General features: G+C 36.6%; 2 protein-coding genes across 4 annotated transcripts; both read right to left on the bottom strand.

Moving 5' to 3' along the window:
• Positions 1-63: 63 nt before the first annotated feature.
• Positions 64-4,191, bottom strand: LOC121776281 (dnAJ-like protein slr0093). 2 transcript variants are annotated; one of them, XM_042173449.1, is made up of 6 exons: positions 3,954-4,191; positions 3,808-3,885; positions 3,667-3,742; positions 3,110-3,183; positions 2,927-3,010; positions 64-394 (listed from the first exon to the last, which is right to left on the bottom strand). In XM_042173449.1, the coding sequence occupies exons 1-6, from the start codon at positions 3,984-3,986 to the stop codon at positions 377-379; spliced, it is 363 nt and encodes a 120-aa protein (XP_042029383.1). In that variant the 5' UTR covers positions 3,987-4,191; the 3' UTR covers positions 64-376. The 2 variants fall into 2 exon arrangements, with proteins under 2 accessions (XP_042029383.1, XP_042029384.1); XM_042173450.1 differs by having other exon boundaries at positions 2,927-2,995; positions 3,954-4,189.
• Positions 4,192-5,726: 1,535 nt separating this feature from the next.
• On the bottom strand, positions 5,727-15,950 carry LOC121777188 (dual specificity protein kinase YAK1 homolog). 2 transcript variants are annotated; one of them, XM_042174361.1, is made up of 18 exons: positions 15,306-15,949; positions 13,926-14,125; positions 13,043-13,196; positions 12,843-12,952; positions 12,674-12,743; positions 12,481-12,563; positions 12,316-12,394; positions 12,191-12,231; positions 11,524-11,646; positions 10,151-10,301; positions 8,982-9,096; positions 8,799-8,881; positions 8,638-8,712; positions 7,900-7,974; positions 7,042-7,814; positions 6,727-6,885; positions 6,129-6,304; positions 5,727-6,047 (listed from the first exon to the last, which is right to left on the bottom strand). In XM_042174361.1, the coding sequence occupies exons 1-18, from the start codon at positions 15,501-15,503 to the stop codon at positions 5,968-5,970; spliced, it is 2,745 nt and encodes a 914-aa protein (XP_042030295.1). In that variant the 5' UTR covers positions 15,504-15,949; the 3' UTR covers positions 5,727-5,967. The 2 variants fall into 2 exon arrangements, with proteins under 2 accessions (XP_042030295.1, XP_042030296.1); XM_042174362.1 differs by lacking the exon at positions 5,727-6,047 and having other exon boundaries at positions 6,128-6,263; positions 15,306-15,950.
• Positions 15,951-16,376: the final 426 nt, after the last annotated feature.

Here is a 16,376-nt window from a genome sequence, read left to right as displayed (position 1 = left end):
ATGTAGCAGTCTATTAATTGAGAGTTGATTTTGGCTTCTTGATATGTGACAGTAACGAATCGATTCAACCAGCGAAATAACAAAAATTGCATAACCACTATATAGTCGTTTAGTTAATTTTGCACAGATAGTTCAACCTATTGTTCGTTTGCTTAGACCTGTTCTTCGATAACAGACAACAACAGCATATGAAGAAATACAAGAAGAATAGGCCAGCATAACTAGCCGGAATGGCGTTTTCATCAACTTTTCTGCATTGCTTTTCTTAACAATATGATACAAATATTTGTCTCATCAAAAGAATATTGAGATGGAGAATGGTGTAGATATAAAATGTCTCCCCTCCAAACCTCAATTTTCTTTTGAATCATTAAGTTCAACAAGTGGCTGTGACCTGCACGAGGAAACAAAAAGAAAACACAAACACTTAAAAGAGTTTTTGGCCAAGCTGCAAATAGATTATGTATTACTTTCTACTCAATTCTGAGTCTGCTATTCCATTATTGTGACAATTACTGTCGCTCGACTCTAGTTTTGCTCAACTATAAGGGCAAAGGAACTACGCACGGGATGAAGCACATGCAACACTAACAAATACTATAAATAAACAAGGCCATCAATATAAATTCACAGCAAACACACAAAAGTGTATGGACAAAGCTGTCTTCAATAGTCACATATGGTGAGATGTAGTAGTTGATGTCTTGAATTCGAGCGAGAAAGCAAATCCCTTTTTCATATGATGTTTTTATTGTACTAAAACATAATATTCTTTTCATTCCCCTTTCATATTAAGAGCATCCACATCGGCGAGCAAGGACGCGTCCGTCCGTCCGTGCCAACGGCACGGAGACGCTGTCCGCCGCTGGCACAGCGCTGCTCGATGCATCGAGCACGTCCGTGCCAGCGAGCAGGCGACGTGGCGCGTTCTGATTGGCCAACAACATATCCATTGGAATTTTTTTTTTAAATCGAAAATAATATCCAAAAAAAAATATTTTCACAATCCCAAAAAAATGGCCGTTTTTTTGCCCGTTTTTCTGTATTTTTTTTATTTTTTGATTTTTTCCCCCAAAATCATCTATAAATACACACATTCATCATCCATTTTTCACATCAAATCATCGTTCATTCATCTCTCATTCATATTTTTCATACAACTTATCTACACTTTCATCTCTCACTCAAAACCTCAAATGGATTTCACCCATCTCATTGCGGGAGGCGGAGCGCGAAGAACAAGAATACTACAAACAACATCGTACCGCTTATGAAGCATATGTCGCAGCGAATACCCCCGCCCCTCCTCCTCAACCAACTAGATCAACTCGCCGCTACATTCATCGTGACCGGAAGAGTGCCCACGAAAGGCTCGTTGCCGACTATTTTTCCGACCAGCCGCGGTTTCCGTTTTCGCATGTCAAAGCGCTTGTTTATGCGTATTGTCAACACATTGTCCGCCCGTGTTGAATACTTCCAAACAGGTCCAGATGCAGCCGGTCGGCAAAGTCTCTTGGCGTTGCAGAAGTGTATGTGTGCCATCCGACAACTCGCTACTGGGCAAACGGCCGACCTCTTCGACGAGTATTTGCATGTCGGTGAGTTCACTGGAATCCTTTATATTAAAAATTTTTGCGAGGGCGTTCGTTCAGCTTTCGGTAATGAATTCCTTCAGGCACCCACCACCGATGATTGCCAACGGTTGCTTCGTCTTCACGAAACAGTCCATGGCTTTCACGGTATGCTTGGCAGCATTGACTGCATGCATTGGAGGTGGAAGAATTGACCGACTGCTTGGAGGGGGCAACACTTAAGTGGCCACAAAGGCGGCGGCCCAACACTTATCCTTGAAGCGGTCGCCGACTACCGCCTATGGATTTGGCATGCATATTTCGGTGTTGCCGGATCCAACAACGACTTGAACGTGCTCTATTCTTCACCCCTCTTCAATGATGTGTTGAATGATGTAGCACCGGCGATCGTCTTCACCGTCAACGGAAATGTATACCACATGGGTTACTATCTCGCCGATGGTATCTACCCAAGGTGGTCGACTTTCGTGAAGACGCTCAGCAACCTGCAAGACCCGAAACGAGTTCTTTTTGCGCAGCGTCAAGAGTCCGCGCGGAAAGACGTCGAAAGAGCGTTTGGGGTCCTTCAAGCCCGATTCAACATTGTGAAGGCCCCGTCTCGGTTGTGGTACGTGAAAAATATCGCCGACATCATGTATACGTGTATTATCTTACACAACATGATTATAGCCGACGAAGGACCGAGGGCGGCTAGCTTTTACGACGAGGATGAAGTCGGAAGCTCAAGCGCGAGGTCTCCCCCACACCGAGGTGTGCATACGACGGTGGGTGAGAGGATCAAAATAAGGCACACAATACGCGATACTCGAACCCACGTTGAGTTACAAGAAGACCTAATCAAACACATTTAGGCGAAATTCGGTCACGCGTAGTGGTTTTTTTGATTTTAGGAGTTGAATTATGTATTTTTTATTGACTAGGAGTTTAATTATGTAATTTTTATTTTTATGATTTTAATTATGTAATTTTTATATTTTAGGATTTTAATTATGTAATTTTTAATGTATTTTGTAATATTATTCAGGGTATTTTTAATGTATTTTAATTTTGTGGAAATGCTTTTATTTAAATTGAATAATGGAATGGTGGGACTTTGTGCTCGTCCTTGCGGAAGAGCACGGATGTGGGTGTTGTGCTATTGCCTAAGAGCATGCCGAAAAAGTGGGTCCGGGCCCACGGATCCGTGGTCGTTGACAAGAGCACAGATGTGGATGCTCTAATTTCTCTCATTCTACACTCTGGCAGCATGCCATGCTATATGCAGGCATGCAATTTCATAACGTAATTGAGAAGAAAAAGAGAAGTTGAGCATCAAAACAGATAACCATGCTTACCATTTTGATGTTTGGCTGATGCCAAGACCTGCAGGTGAGTATCATTCCTTTGAATCTCGATAAATACTCCTGGAAAGGGAGAGGCTGATCAAACTATTAGCTAAGAAGCATCAAAGTTTTGACAATAATAACAAACTGTTTACATAACATAACTTGGATAAGACAACGCCACAAAATACTAACCCGTAGGCTGTACTTGTCAATCTCATAGTTTCCATTCAAATCATACTCGAGTCTCTCATCCGGATCACTCAACACTGCAAGGAATATACATAGGAATGAGACTTCACAACATTATACCCCAGAAAACAAGAGGGCTCTCTCTACCAATCAACATATCTTTATAATGTTTAAGGCACTGGATTTTTAGGTCAGCTAAAGGAAAGTTGATTCCATTCCATTTTGCAAAGACAAGACAACTAACTGTTTGCTCTGCCCACAAACTATGCTTAAATGGTGATCTTAGATGTAGAGTATTACTCCCTCCATAATTGACACCAATTTCCTTTTTCGTCCATCCATAATTAATTGACACCCTTACTTTTTACTACTTTCGGTAGTGGACCCCACATTCCACTAACTTTTCCAACCTTGCTTTACATTATATTTCTTAAAACCCGAGCGGAGTCGAATAGACTCAATTAACTGTGGACGGAGGGGGTACAACATGACTTATGATTGAAAATTGGAGATGAAATCCCAAAAATTCCAAAATGGGAACGATTAGTAAACAAAATTACCAGAATAAGCTTCATTAATTTCTTGAAATATAGCGGTGGCAGCAACATCACCCTTGTGTTTGTCAGGATGCCACTTCTGCAAATGAACAAGTAAAATTAGAAGAGGAAATAGAGAGAATAGAAGATGAGTTAAGTGTGTACCAAAGCGAGCTTGCGGTAATTCAATCGGATTTTGTCGTCGGTTGCATCATAATCTACTTGTAAGATCTTGTAATAATCCTGAAATAGGAAGCAAGTAAATGAAATTGAGAGGTGGAAATGAATAGAGAAAAGAGGGTAGAAGTAACCTTGTGAGAAGAGGAGTTGAGATTGGAGTCCATGATTAGATGGAGAAAGATTCATAATTTCGTTTCATGGAAGAACAACCACAAGGTGTAATGAAGCTGGATATTGGGGAGTTTTAATTTTCCTTTTTTTAGGATATTTTTGTAGAAAACTGTAAATAAAAGCAGAGACGTGAAAATGGATCGGAGAGGAGAGGAGAAGAAAATAGAGAGAAATGGTTGTCGATTGATAAAGACAAAAAAAGGTGGCCTATACAACCCAACGCAGCCCATGTTCACTATTATTTTTGCTATACTTTTTTTAACCAAATTTACTATTCCCTCCGCCCCATTTAGTTGTCCAATTTTATCATTTCATTTTATTCTTGTTAATTATCTCATTCCATTTTACTAACTTTTTTGTTTCAATTTTCTTACTATAATCTAAAATGAAACAATTAATGGAGATAGGAGGAAGTATTATCTTAGAATCAACAACTACAACTCATCATTCTTTCACTTAACCATTTATATTATTCTTTTACTTAATATTTATAGGTTTCCTATTTTTATATTTTATTCATTTCTTATTTCAATATTTATTGTGAAATCTTATTAAATTATTTTGCAATTAAATTGAAATAAAATATAAAGTAATATTTGGATTAAAATTCTATAATAATGAAAATCAGATGATAATACAATTATTAATATGTTAATCGAAAAAAGAAAGTAAAAAAGAAAAATGAATACAATAAAATGTAAAAAATACAATAAAGATCGAAAATAAAAACAAATTGATAAAGTAGGATTTTTAATCCAACCTTTAGGTTTCACCAAATACATTACCACTAGACTACCATTGATTTTGTAGTGAACCTCAACAAATTTATATATAAAGCAGTAATTTTTTTTCTCAAGTGCACAACTAATTGTCCTACAATGTACCTACAAGTAATGCGGGCTAAATATATAACTCGTACAAAATATTTCACATTTGTTTCATATTAATACAAAATGTTTGAAGTTTACACAAATTATACAAAAAGTTCCATTCATGTTTAGTTTAGTACCTTCCGTTATTTTTGTTTAACCGGCGTTAAGTTTTTACTTATGTGACGCATAAACATAAAACAATGATAAATTTTTTGTACCTATATGAAACAATGATAAAACTTTTTGTATCAATATGAAACAATTATGAAACATTTTGTATTTCACTTAGGCAAAGAGTTAACGGCATCCAAACAAAAAACGGAATGTACTAACCTGAAACACAAATGAAACTTTTTGAGTATGAAACAAAGGTGAAACATTTTTATGTGTAATGTATTACCCTGCAAAATTCACTTCTCTAATACTCCCTCTGTTCGTTATTATTTGTCGGTAGTTTCCCTTTCATCTGTCCATAAATACTTGTCATGCCACTAATGATGGTAGTGGACCTACATTCACTAACTAATCCTATAAAAATAGAACTCATATTCTACAAAAAAAATACTCATTTTTCTTAATATTTCTTAAAATCTAAGCCAAGTCAACTTTCGCAATTAATGGCGGACCCGAGAAGTACGAAGGATTATATACCACAATATAAATTTAGTAAAAGAATTGATTCTTTATAATTAGAATCGGGCAAAAATGATGTCCACACTCGCACGCCCAAGTTGTGCTTGGTTCAGTTCAACTTCTTAAGAAAATAAGATTAGTTGAAAAAAGGCGTGTAACAGTCCGAGGTTCAGTTCGTGTGCCAACAATTATAACTAACAAACAAAAAATATATTATGCTCCATCAACTAAGCAATATCAACCCTCAAATCAACTTCTTTCTTTTAACCTTTTGAAACCACAGACACATGTATGTCGATAGTAATTTTTTTTCTCAACAAACTCAGGAAAAAAAAATAGAAAGGGAAAGGGAAAGGGAAAGGGAAAAAATCACAAGTCCAGGAAATTCAATACTAGTATAAATAATGAAGACTTTCTCCGGTCCGATGCAAGGACTTCTCCCATTATACCATTCATTTCACATTATGCATCACGCGTTCCTTCTGTAATCTTTTCTTCCTTGAAAAGCCGGAGGTGTGCTGGAGACTGAGTAGTTCCCTCTATGTCCTCCTGCAAGTAGATATACCAAGTTTGTGTTAAAACATATTGGAATGGTGACAAGATGTTCAAACTGATCATTGGGGTACTTACCTTCATGAAATTGAGTTGATCTCCCTATGTTGTGTCGCTGAGCTGGCTGTTGCCCCAAACGGCTGGGAGAATTTGGCGCCAAATGAGGCGTTAAATATGATTGATTGGCATAACCATGGATTGCAGGATTACTCCCTGCTTCGCCAAGAGAAAACGACTGAATAGGCCCGTCATGCCTAAATTGTGATCCAACAACAGAAAAACTAAACTGAGCCTCAATTAACAACCACCAGGCACAAGAAAGCTTCAAAAACACAATCATCTTTAAACAGTTCCATTCAGCTTGGGTTTTCAAATGATGTCAAAACAAGGGCTTTGTAGTTCAATTATCAATTATATAGTTTTACAACTTACAAGCATAGTTCTTACTTCTGATATTCTTGATCATAGTGGAAGATATTTGTCCACATAGGCCATGTCAATGGATAATATTGTCAATTATCTTTAGTTAAAAATTTAAGATAATTTGCAATTTTATTTTTTAACTAGTGATGAAACAGGTGTACATCTGGAGAATATGATCTTAGAAAAGCAGTAAAATGGATCAAACAAATTTCAAGACTGTCCCCTTTATATATTCTGCGAATATAAAGCTTACCTTTGCATAGAAAGAGCAGCAATGGAGATGTGACTTGAATTTCCAGCTCCAATCAGTGGTTCAATGGACATTGAAGGTTGGCCCAAGTCCATCCCCTTGATAAATTGATTTGTCATGCTGTTCACATCTGAACTATCCTCTTGTAAAAGAAGTTCTTCACTGAAAAAGACAAAATAATGTAATAGTAGTATAAAACAATGAACATATAACAAGAAGATCCATTTGATAATCAGAACATCTATATTAATAGAACTCAACCATCAAACAACTAAAGTTTCTTATGTCAAAATAACATTACTGCAGTTACATGCGTACCTATAATTCGGATCCCAGTCTCCAGGATCAGGCAGTGAGTTACTAGCCTCATGCTTTTCAACTGCACTCCCTTGGACAGTTTGCATGTGTGAAGAGGAGTAACTAGATGCTACACTCCTCCCTCCTTGTTGAGGTCTCCATGTTGATGCATTAAAGTTGGGCTGTCGATGAGATTGAGAGCCTACATATACAGGAGAGTTCCCCTCAGGCTGACAAGTGTTCATATCGGCGATATTTCCTTGACAGTTAGAAGATGATGCAGTCTCTTGGGAATGTAAATTTCCATGATAGGACCAGTTCTTCCTTCTGTTGTAATGGCTTCCAGATGCCATCTTTCCTAAAGGAGATCCATGACAACTACCTCTAGGAGAAGGAGGACCGTAATGTCTGGGCGAACCTGCTGAAATCTGACCATAGGAGCTAGGAGGAGTAAACTGCGAAGGGCTAGAACCAAGGGACATAGGTGCGAAATTTCCAGGGCTAAAACCAATTCCACTCCCGTGCGGTAGTTGCATCATGCGCCTAGTATCAGGACTATTCCCAAGAAGTGAGTTACCACCGTGTGCGTAGAGATTCATTCCAGAAGGACCAGCCGGAGAATAAAATGCATGGAAATTGTTGTTGTCACCAAAACTTCCATAACTGCTTCCAAGCCCCAGGCCATCATTGTAGCTGCCGTGGCTTCCCAAACTGCCATAACTACCTGGATGCCCATATGGCACAAATTGGTAATGTTGGCTGTTGGGCATCATAGCTCTATTCCTTCCTGATATCTACATAAGAAGGCCTGCAAAGTCAATTTTTTGCATCCAGATAAACAAAAGTGAGTGCAGAATATATTGAATGAAAATAGCTTACATTAGGGGACAGACCAGCTGCAAACCAATGACCCCCAGCAGGATGGTGGTCCACCTTAGCATTTTGAGTAACAGGCTGAAAAAGGAAATTTACAAAATTTGATGAAACCAGGAAGGGTCATGTAGATACAGATCAATGAATGATTCAGGACATTGCTAACATAGAGGAATGACTGTATCAAGCAAGATCTTTATCAGTTGCTGTCACAGACTCGCAATCAATACCAAAGGATTTTCATTGATGGGCTACCCTTAACTCACACAAACAAAAATGGTAGAATTCTTATTTTCCAAAAGGTAAAAGAAAGAACAGAAGCATGTTGACACTGGTTTTTTCTATTTTTGTTCTAGAATGAAACTTAGATTCCGTGTTTGTACTGAACTTTTTTTTTATTCCGTGTTTGGGAGAGACGCATGACCCTCATGCGTCCCCTTTTAATGAAACGCATGACGATTATGCGTCTTTGTGAGAGACGCATGAGGGACATGCGTCTCTCAATTTTTTCGAATTGTGAGATTGCAAGTGGCAAAACACCCGACCGGGTGATTTGCACAAAAACGCATAATCGTCATGCGTTTCATTAAAAGGAGACGCATGAGGGTCATGCGTCTCTCCCAAACACGGAATAAAAAAAAAGTTCAGTACAAACACGGAATCTAAGTTTCATTCTAGAACAAAAAAAGAAAAAACCCATGTTGACACAGTATTATAGAAGGCAATTCAGCCATACTTACTCACCATGTGCGAGGTCTTTGGAGCAGGTTTATAAGGGCCTGTAAAAGGTTCCCCAGTAACAAAAGGATGCATGGAAGCCTAAAACACATTAATAATCAAATCCTATTAGACAGAGAGATCAATTAATAGATCCATATTTATTGAGATGCCAAAGTTATTAATACCTGCAAAGGCGACCACCTTTTATCCGGATCAAATTCGACGAGCCCCTTCAAGAAATCAATAAGCGCTAATCGTATTTGACTTTCTGTAAAAGTAGAAGTCAATAATGTATCCAAATAAATAATGTATAAAAAAAATACAGTCAATATGCCCCATGTAGCTTCTTGAAAGAGTATCATGATAACCTTTAAGAATTTCTTCCTCTGGCAAATTCTTTCTGTAAGGGTACTTCGTGACAATAGCTTCGAGGTTCATATGGTTGAAGTACTCCTTTCCTATTGAAGGTTTTTTCGATTCCCTCTGAATCAAAGAAGCATTAGAATAACTATTAACTAGCATAAAGAATTAGTGAAAGCATAAATAAAATTCAAGGGCTGGGAATCAGTAAAACAGCAGACTTAGTTCAATATTGCACCAGGACCCACCATAAGTATGATGCAAGTAATATCATAAGCATCATTATTTTCATGGAAATGCATCAAGAGCAACTGACAACTCGTTACTATGGTTCGAGAGAGCAATGTGCCCTTACCTAGTTGTGGATAAACATGAGAAACTAAGAATGGTGAAATAATACAAAATCTCAAACAACAATCTGTCTACATACAGGTATAAAAAGAAATAAACATATGATCAAAAAAATAAAGTGTAGTACAAATGAAAATTGATAATAGGAAGCTAAGAAGCAGGCCTCAAAATTAATATAGAGAGCTGCACACCCATAAATAAATATCATACTTGTATATGCATAGATATTATTGTGCACACAAATACAGATACCTTTCAAAATCAGTTTGTTAAATCATAACTTTTGTACATTTCTCAGTTGTCCCATACAATTAAATCATAATTTTTGGTTAACTTCTAGATAAATTTAGCATTGTTCTATGGTGGTCGATTTCTAGATTATTACTCCCTCCATCCCACTTTATGTGGAGCATTTCTAATTCGGCACGAGATTTGATGTAGTGTTGTTTTGTGAATAAAGTAAAAGAGAGAGAAAAGTAGAGAAAGTGATGTTTCTATGTTTAGAAATGTGTCATTTAGAGTGGGACATCCCATAAAGGAAATTGTGTCACTTAGAGTGGGACGGAGGGAGTATTATGTAAGCGGTGAAGATATAATGATGAAAAGTACAAAAGTCACAACAAATTTCATGAAAATTTTGATTGTATACAAGAAATGTACAAAATGTACAAAGTCATTATTTAATTGGCCAATTTTGAAAGTTATGGGATTAACTAGAAGTCAACCAAAAGTTATGATTAATGGCAATTTTTCCCTAATTGAAAACACAAAAAACCCTAACAATAAAAATCACCAAGCTGTAACTTACGAGTTAAAAGGCACTTACAGCTGCAAATTCTTCTTCAGTCAAGACCTGATACATGCTGTAATTGCTTCTTTGACTCTGATCTCTGTCATCATGGTTGATGCTCCCAATGAACTTAAAAAACTTGCTAGTGTTTTTTGCCTTCCTGAGAATATAATCAGGAGGTTGACCCCTGCCAATTTAGCAGAGTAAGTCAACTTGCAAGATAGCTAACACCTGAGCAAAGTAAACTTTGTACAAAGCAGAGATCACCACATGTGATGTTTTTATTGTTGTAGATGTTGTGGTGGTCTGTTTCTGATCAAATTAATGCACGGTAAATTGGACCTTTGATTATGCTCAACTTGATAATGTTTTCCAAGAGATAAAGTAAAGAGAATATGCCTAAATATCTAAACTTGGAGATTTTAGCATTGAATTTTAGATTGAAGGTAGCATCTTCATAATGGAGTTAAAATTCATTCATGAACCATATCTGAAGCAAATTTGATATAAAGATTTCTAAAATGGGAACAAGGAAAAGAAGAACTCGTGGTAGACAATCCTGGAGCATTTCTGCACCACCTTTACTCGCATGGCATATAACATATAATACATATTATATCTTAGAAAGTTGAATCTGAAAAGGCTGGAGAGCAGATTTAGCTAACCAAAATTTGTAGGTTTAGAAAATGGCAGTGGATGACGGTGACTGTGGAAATGCCATTAGGTAGTGTGTGATTATGATCGCATTGGGGTGGGAAACAGAACTAACAGCCATTTCAGGAGTGTGTATTGCATCATCTAAGCTGTGTGTAACTATCTATTGGACAGCATGTCAACCTTCTTTTTCTCAACTAGACAAATTTCTTTTCCCAATCTATGCTTATACTTATGAGTATATAAAGCTTATCAAAATTAGAACAGTTCCAATAAGTACAAAATTTTAATTAACATCATTTGAACTATCTTCTCGTTATGTTTTCAAGACGTGTCCAGTTTCCTAACTAAATCTATCTTTGTCCCAAGAACAGGATTAGATATCATTAATTTATTTTGTTAGACAATAGACCACAAAGATCAACAGCCAGGCCTTCAGGGTCATTTACAATAGCAAGCATAAAAAACAGTGGAAGTGATTTAGAGTAAGCAAGTAGAAAAACAGTAGAACCCAAACCTTAAGGGAGGACATATGGGTAGTTGTATCAAATAACTGAAGAGTACACTGGCATTCATTTCATAAAATGAAATATGCCCAAACAAAGATAATAACTGAAACAAAGAGGTAAGGACTAAGATAAAAATCTCCAGTAACATTAACATCAACCTTCGCTTTCCACTTGTCAAAAGATTGCCTAAAAGCATCGGTTAATTAAATTCCAGAAAAACTGAAAAAGAAAAAGGATGTACCATACCCAAGAATTTTAATCATTCTCCGCAGAAGATCAAACTCTGAAACTCCTGGAAACAATGGTAGCCCAAGAAATAACTCAGCAACGATGCACCCAAATGACCACATGTCAATAGCTGTAGTGTACCTATGCAGGTTAAGGTCTACAAAAGCATCTTTTGCATCATAAAGAATTTGTTAAATGAGTATAAATCATCTAAAAAGAGCGGAGGAAGAAGAAAGCAAATGTAGCCCAAGAATTTAGTTCCTCAAAATCTGAGTAAGTGACTATTAAATACTTCCTCCGTCCGACCATAAGCGAGTCACTTTCTTTGTTAGGGTGTCCCACAATAAGCGAGTCATTTCCCTTTTTAGAAAATATAATACATTTACTTTATTCTCTCACCTACTTTTTTTTTCTCTTCACTCTACTTTTCTCTCTCTCTCTCTATCTCTCCTACTACTTTACTCTCTTTCCACTTAACTTTTTAAATATCAATTTCTTAAATCCTGTGCAGAAAAGAAGCGTCTCACTTATGGTGGGACGGAGGGACTACTTGTTTTCCTTTACTCAATTAGAAGTACTATGATTAAGACTAGCTTCTCCATTATGGCAAGGTCCAGGGTATCCCAACAAAAGACAATTTTTTTGTGGGGTAGGGGGTCAGGGTTTATATCATTTTCAAGGATACTGGTATCCAAGAAGAACTTCTGGTGATCTATAGTACCGACTCTGCAAAAACAAGGTTACTAGCTTATCAAACCAAGCTCAAATTGGTATCAACAAATTTATAAATTCCAATTGAGAAAAGCTTACCTGTATATAAGAATAAACAGTACGATCTTCTCTACAAGCTGATCCAAAGTCTATGATTTTGATTTCTGCTGGCTTCACACTGTAATTTTATGACTTAATACTTTAGATATATAAGATCAATAAGATGCATACCTTTGTTGGGTTCAAAATCATCGAGCAGCTCACCTTGTAGATAGCAGAATATTCTCTGGCTTTAGATCACAATGAATTATGCCAGCATCTTTCATGAGAGCCAAACCCCGCAATATCTAGAATAATAAGAAATCAATTTTATAACACATTGACAAATTCAACCGTCCATTCCATGAATAAACTTTCTTAAAATCCACACCAGCTTGGAGAAAGGAAAAAGTATCACCTGTTTTGAGAATAGCTGCACAATGCTCAACGACAACCCTCTAAAATGATTCAACTTGATAAGCTCATACCTGATACAAGATTCTCAAGGCAATGCAGCTAAGTTCCCAGGTGTGGTCAAGCAAAAAAGGCTTATCTCTAAATGGATTATTTGTGGACCAAGAACTCACAGATTAACATCAAGCAGCTCAAAGACAATGCACAGGTGATTCTGGTACACAAAATAATCATAAATCCGGACAATGTGGTGCTTATCCTCAGGATCAAACTTCTTATTTAACTGCATAAAGAAACAAAAGGCTGAAAACCTACCACAAAGAGTTCAAGGCGAATCAAAAAAATGACAAAACCAAGTCCAGAGCAGGCTTACTGTTGTTAGGATAGAAACTTCAACAAGTGCCTGCTGGTAAAAAGCAGGTAAATTTTTTATTATCTTGACAGCAACAAAACTGTTCATTTCTGCTACCCAACACTTGGCAACCTGCCCAAAGGTGCCTTGGCCAAGAACATCCTTCACAACGTACCTGCATACAAAGGTAGATGGAAAATCATTTGCCAACATCCAATGTTACATACAAGTGAGAAGCAGAGAGCCTAGCAAGGGAGGACAAGAGCAGGAGTAAAAAGGCAGATGTCAAATAATTTTTTATAATATGTAACTACGTGATAAAGAAACTTTAATAAAGTAGTAAAACTTTTCTCTGCAATTCATACAGGCAGAATGCCAAAACCAAGATGATCTATCCAGTTTTTCTGTTACTTTTTCTTCATTACTGACCGGGGACTAGATGGTGAGATTTTTCTTACAAAAAAACTTATATCATTGGGATCCATTCATTGATTTATTTAGCCATTTCCTCGTTCCATAAACATTAGGTTGATACTTATTTAGAATTCCAGACAGGAAGATATTTTATTCAAACAATTATGTTGATCAATGCGAAATATATTAAAATGGGAATCCAGTGGCATGCCAAGATAAACTAACTGTAACAATTAGAAACCCTATAGTATCTGTCAAACCCAATGAATCTTGATATAGACCCTAAATTACAAGGTCAGTGCACTACTCATAAAAATCCCCTGTTTTATTAACTAAATTAATTACCACTATATGTTCAAAATGTATCATCCTGAGTTGTAACATCAATGATTTAAACATGAAAGTAGGACGTAATGCTTAATGCTACCAAAAAAGGTTTACATTCCTTCAAATCCTTGAGCAAATTCCCCAGACATTGAGATAGGCATACCTTTGATTTAAGTTTGAGTTAACGAGGGAATAATTTACGGTCAGGATCAGGTCTGAGTTTTCATTATCGCAACCATCATTCAAAAGTCCAACAGATGGTGACGTCAAGAACCTCTTTAGATTCAATTCTTCTGAATAACAGAACTGAGGGTTGCATAATTGATATATCTCAACAATATCCTTAGTCAAGCGGGCAACCAACTGCAACCATAAAAAAAAATTTCTAAAATGAACCTACAAGTTCAAACAAAGGTTACAGAAAGAAGTCCTAGCAAAAGAATGGCAGATAAGCAGCATGTCAATAAGAATAATAGTTTGTCGGGAAAAACAAAAGCAAAGCCAGAAAGGAGATAAATTCCTTGATAGAGGATATATTGTAATATCACCCGATTCACCCCGTCAATAAAACTGAATCATGACCAGTCATTATATATGCACAGTTCATATATATAACCAGAATATCTTGATCTTTTGGCCTCCTTCCCAGTGACAACAATATTGAGGCAGTTTCTTGAACTTTCTGTCTTATCCAAAAACAATCTTTCCTTTCTTCAAGTCAACAAGCCAATGACAATTTTACATAAGAATTTGACTATTAAGGCTTCTGAAATTCATTCTTACTCCACCTGTCTCCACAAAATGAAGTGATGCTTTATCCACAAACCACGCCCAAGTTTAGACCACTACTTTTTATCCTCTTCAAATAGCATGGTATAGTTATGCGATTATACTTTGGAATTGATTTATGAATAAAGGACTAATATATCCTGATTTCTTGTGTTTGTACAACCACAGCCGTTACAAACTTACTCATTTGAATTTATCAATAAATAATTAAAATATTATACTGATACAGAGACAACTTAATCTCAACAAGTTTAATTGGTTGATACAAGTTTATTTATGTATTGATAATTTGATGATACATAGATGGTCCAGAATCTATATGGTCAAATGTAACATAGTTTTGTTCAAAACAGAATAAGCAAGCACTTGCAGATGCCAACATCATCTAAAACCAACCAAACCAAACAACATCTAAAGGTAACCTGTTAATATATGAAGCATCATTAATGTGTTCTCCAACTTTGGTCTCTTCCTAATTACTTTCAAGGGCTAGTTTCTAGTCAACTGTCATCTGCTGCCTAATGTCATATGCAACCTATAAATTTATGTGATCTATTATAATCAACTGGATGAAATGCTCGGCATACATGATCAATAGTGAAACAGGAAATGTAACAAGAACCATAACAACCAAACCAAACCAACAACCACATTCTTTGACAGATCATAGCCAATTAAAAAATTAGGCACTTGGAGAAACTGAAATCGTAGATTAAGTGATTGTAGCTATGCAATGAGAGATGAAAAACGATACCGGTCTCTTGACGACCACCCGAAGATGTTGGGGCTTGGTATTGGTGTGGAGAGTTGGGGAATAAGGTCGGAAGGCAAGTAGCCTAGGGCGCCATGAGATTATCCTGGATGATGAGGAAGACGAAGATGTTGAACTCTCGCTTAGTTGCGGGGATTCAGCTTCCTCAGCAGCAACAGCAGCAGCAGAGACCTCCTCCATAACTCAATCCTACCTCAATTAAATTTATTGACGAAAAATAGCTTAAAGATTCAGTTGAATTGAAAGTCAGAAACTCGGATGGTATGGTTTACTCCTCCAGCAAATTCGAGGAATTTACCGGAAGATTGTAATCCCATCCTCCTCCTCCACTCAGGAAAGAATCTTCAAAATCAGGCACATAAACAAATACACAAATTTCTTTTTTTATTTTTTTCTGGAAAAAAAAAGAGAGAGAATGAAATGGGAAGGGCGAAACGAGGGAATCGATCGAGCTGAGGCCAGAAGGGGGAGAAAACGAAGAAATCAAAGAGATAGAGCGATGAAGTGAAAATCGGAGGAAATCAATCTGAATTTGGAGGAATTAATTAAGAAAATTGGAGGGGAAAGGGATGAAGGCGCTGTGAGGGGTGGGGTGTTTTGTGGTAATCAGTAATTGAACAACTACTACTGTGTCTGTTACTCTATTTGGATTAGCAGTAAAACTACAGTCTCAACATTCTTCTCCCAATTTTTTCACATTATATTTATTGTCAAAATTACTTAAATAATAAATCCAATAATGTTACAGGAATCTTCAGCTGTATTAATATAGGGCAACTCCATAATTATACTGATATGACTTAAAAATTGAAATCCATAATTTTTTGGCAAATTTGTATATGCAAAAGCCATTGACTTTAGTACAAAAAGTAAGGGTATGAGATTAGACTTTTGCCTTCTAAATCTTACGTACATGATTTCCTCCTAATCTAAATTAATGGAATAATTAAGAAAAATGACGAAGTTATGATATGATTGAATTTTTCTAAGTTGTGGGATTAGTTATAGTTTTGACAAAATTCTTGATATTTTGGCAATTTCCTTTTTAATATT

This window comes from Salvia splendens, chromosome 18, assembly GCF_004379255.2.
Source record: "Salvia splendens isolate huo1 chromosome 18, SspV2, whole genome shotgun sequence".
Classification (NCBI taxonomy): domain Eukaryota; kingdom Viridiplantae; phylum Streptophyta; class Magnoliopsida; order Lamiales; family Lamiaceae; genus Salvia; species Salvia splendens.
The sequence above is the reverse complement of the archived record's forward strand: the minus strand, read 5'-3'. Positions and strand labels throughout refer to the sequence as shown.